This window comes from Hydra vulgaris, chromosome 02 (assembly GCF_038396675.1).
Source record: "Hydra vulgaris chromosome 02, alternate assembly HydraT2T_AEP".
Taxonomy (NCBI): domain Eukaryota; kingdom Metazoa; phylum Cnidaria; class Hydrozoa; order Anthoathecata; family Hydridae; genus Hydra; species Hydra vulgaris.
Window position 1 is genome coordinate 63,471,550 of NC_088921.1, and position 2,381 is coordinate 63,473,930.

Consider the following 2,381-nt stretch of genomic DNA (forward strand, 5'->3'; position numbering starts at 1 on the left):
TACCTATTTAACGATTATTATATTGTTGCAAATAAACTTATTGGCAGTATGCAACGTATAAAGTAAAGTTGAGTTTCGATGAAAGAACCTAATTTTAAAAGGTAGAAATTAACTTAAAATATTTTTATAAATCACAATTTGAAAAGTATCAACCAATATCGTTGTTATGAAACGCAATCTTGGTTTCTGTCTGAAAACTGCTTGCTCAGCAACTTTTTAAATTCAACATATCTTATGAAATGTTTTTGTGAGGTGATAAAACACATCCTTATACTAAAAAGTGACACAAATAAAAAAATCCTATTAAAGTTTTTGTTTTTAAAATAATGTAAAAATGTGAAAATTGTACCGCAAAGAAATGAAATCTAGAAAGTTCCAACTTTTTTATAGTTGGTTTTAAGCAATAAGCTTTATTTGTTGGTTGTTGCGAACGAAAAATTTTTAAGAACCTTTTGCTTGTGTATTTTATTTCATTTATATATTTGACAAATCTTATTTGTATACAGTTTTTAAAACAAAATATAATTTTTTTAACTGGTAAAAAAAAGTTATTGCTTGGATACTTGCTAAAACCAAATAAAAATGCGTTTTTGGAAGTTTGTTTTGAGAAGGAAAAAATCATTACATTACATAAACGTCCGCAAGGTTTTTTATTTTTTTTAATTTGCTTGTTTACTTATTTGCTCAAATTTTTTATTTTTTTATTTTGGGTTATATTTTTATAAAAGTTATTGTACTTTCAAATAGGAATCCTTAAACAAAATTCGAATTGCTGTTTTTGGATACGGTGGTGTTGGAAAAACTTCAATAATAAAAAGATACCTTTTTAATGTGTTTGAAGAAAATTATAAACGTACCATCGAAGATGATTATACTCAGGTTATAAAATATCGAAAACAAATATTTTTTATTAATATACTTGATATGGCTGGGAGTTACCAGTTTCCTGCCATGAGAAAGCTTGCTATTGAGACTTGTCACGGCTTCTTGTTAGTATATTCTATTGATAATAAAAAGTCATTTGAAGAAGTAAAAAGACTTTTGAAAATAATTATTGAAATTAAAGGCAGAAATGATTTTCCCATACTTTTAATAGGAAATAAAGAAGACTTAAAGACTCGCGTGGTTTCAAAAGAGGAAGCAAGGCAACTAGTAGAAAATTTGGGTCCAAGAGCAGAGTATTTAGAAACATCTTCAAGGTATAACACGAATATTGATCTATCGTTCAAAAGTATTATTCGTTTGATAGATGAGGAAAAAATTGAGACATTCAAAGAAAAAACTAAAAACATAGAAAATACTGATACTCAGATACGCGCTAAAACAGCAAGCATCAAAAACGTTACTAAAAAAAACTGTAATATTCGAGAAAGAAAATATGGCTCAATTAATATTAGATCATTTTTAAACAGTAGAGAAGAAAACGTTTATCGATTGTAAAATTTTTCTGTTCTATAATAGAAATATTTTTTCTAGGAACTTTTAAACTTTTTAAGATGTATGATAAAATTAAATTTTTTTTTTTTTTCATGAATATTAATATTCATCACACCTTAATATTAAGGTGTTCTAAGAAGTCCAAACGATCTTAACAATAAGCAAAAACGCGGAAACCCAGTAAGCACAAGACTTGTTTTATACGTTTAGAAGAACGATTAGGTTTTAATACATGTTTTAGACGTACTAAATACGTCTTGTGTTTACTGGAAAACTATTTAAAGAGTTTACGCCTCCTTTTATTTTGATGTTGCTTATATGATCATAGCATTCGTCGAACCACGATTCTCTTAAACAGGCCCTATGAGAGGGGGTGCAGTCGGTGCGCCGCACCAGAGCCTTTAAACCCATAAATAATAAAAGATTTTTAATTATAACAAATTTATTTTTTGAATGTCATTTACCTAATTGGGCATAAAACAATTAAATTTCTTAGCACTACCAATTTTTATTAATCTGTTTTACTTGTGTCTAATAAGTTCCGTGTTCTGACGTAATTTTTTTTAATTTGAAATACTCCGGTTTTATAAAAGCGACGAAGCCGTGAGTTACTGAAATAAAAGAAGATTATATACCACAATTATAAACCTGTCATTATTTTATTATTCTTCCCATAATTTAAGGTAAACCGCGAATGACGTGAGTTAGAAAGGCGTTTGTCAATTATAAGTTATTTTAAATATTAACAACTATGACAGAGAAAGAATATTTACAAACATTGAGTTGACACTTTACTTCGCCTAATTTAAGTTTATGGCTTCGAGTATATAGTAGTTAACTAAAAAGAAATTCGATACATAAAAGCAAACTAAGTTGTTTAGAATTTATAAAATGAATTCACGTCTTGCTTTAGAGACGAATTTTCGAGAAATTTCAAATCGAGT

General features: G+C 27.6%; 1 protein-coding gene across 1 annotated transcript; it reads left to right on the forward strand.

Moving 5' to 3' along the window:
• The first annotated feature begins 478 nt into the window (after positions 1 to 478).
• On the forward strand, positions 479 to 1,451 carry LOC100206773 (GTP-binding protein Di-Ras1). Its single transcript, XM_065789890.1, has 2 exons — positions 479 to 645; positions 748 to 1,451. The coding sequence occupies exons 1-2, from the start codon at positions 583 to 585 to the stop codon at positions 1,438 to 1,440; spliced, it is 756 nt and encodes a 251-aa protein (XP_065645962.1). The 5' UTR covers positions 479 to 582; the 3' UTR covers positions 1,441 to 1,451.
• The last annotated feature ends 930 nt before the right edge of the window (positions 1,452 to 2,381 follow it).

What these genes read in the sequence shown, in the direction of transcription:
- LOC100206773 (XM_065789890.1), top strand. Translation starts at nt 583, where the DNA reads ATGCGTTTTTGGAAGTTTGTTTTGAGAAGGAAAAAATCATTACATTAC. An exon ending in ATTACATAAACGTCCGCAAG is followed by an intron (nt 646 to 747) that starts GTTTTTTATTTT and finishes ACTTTCAAATAG; the next exon opens with GAATCCTTAAACAAAATTCG.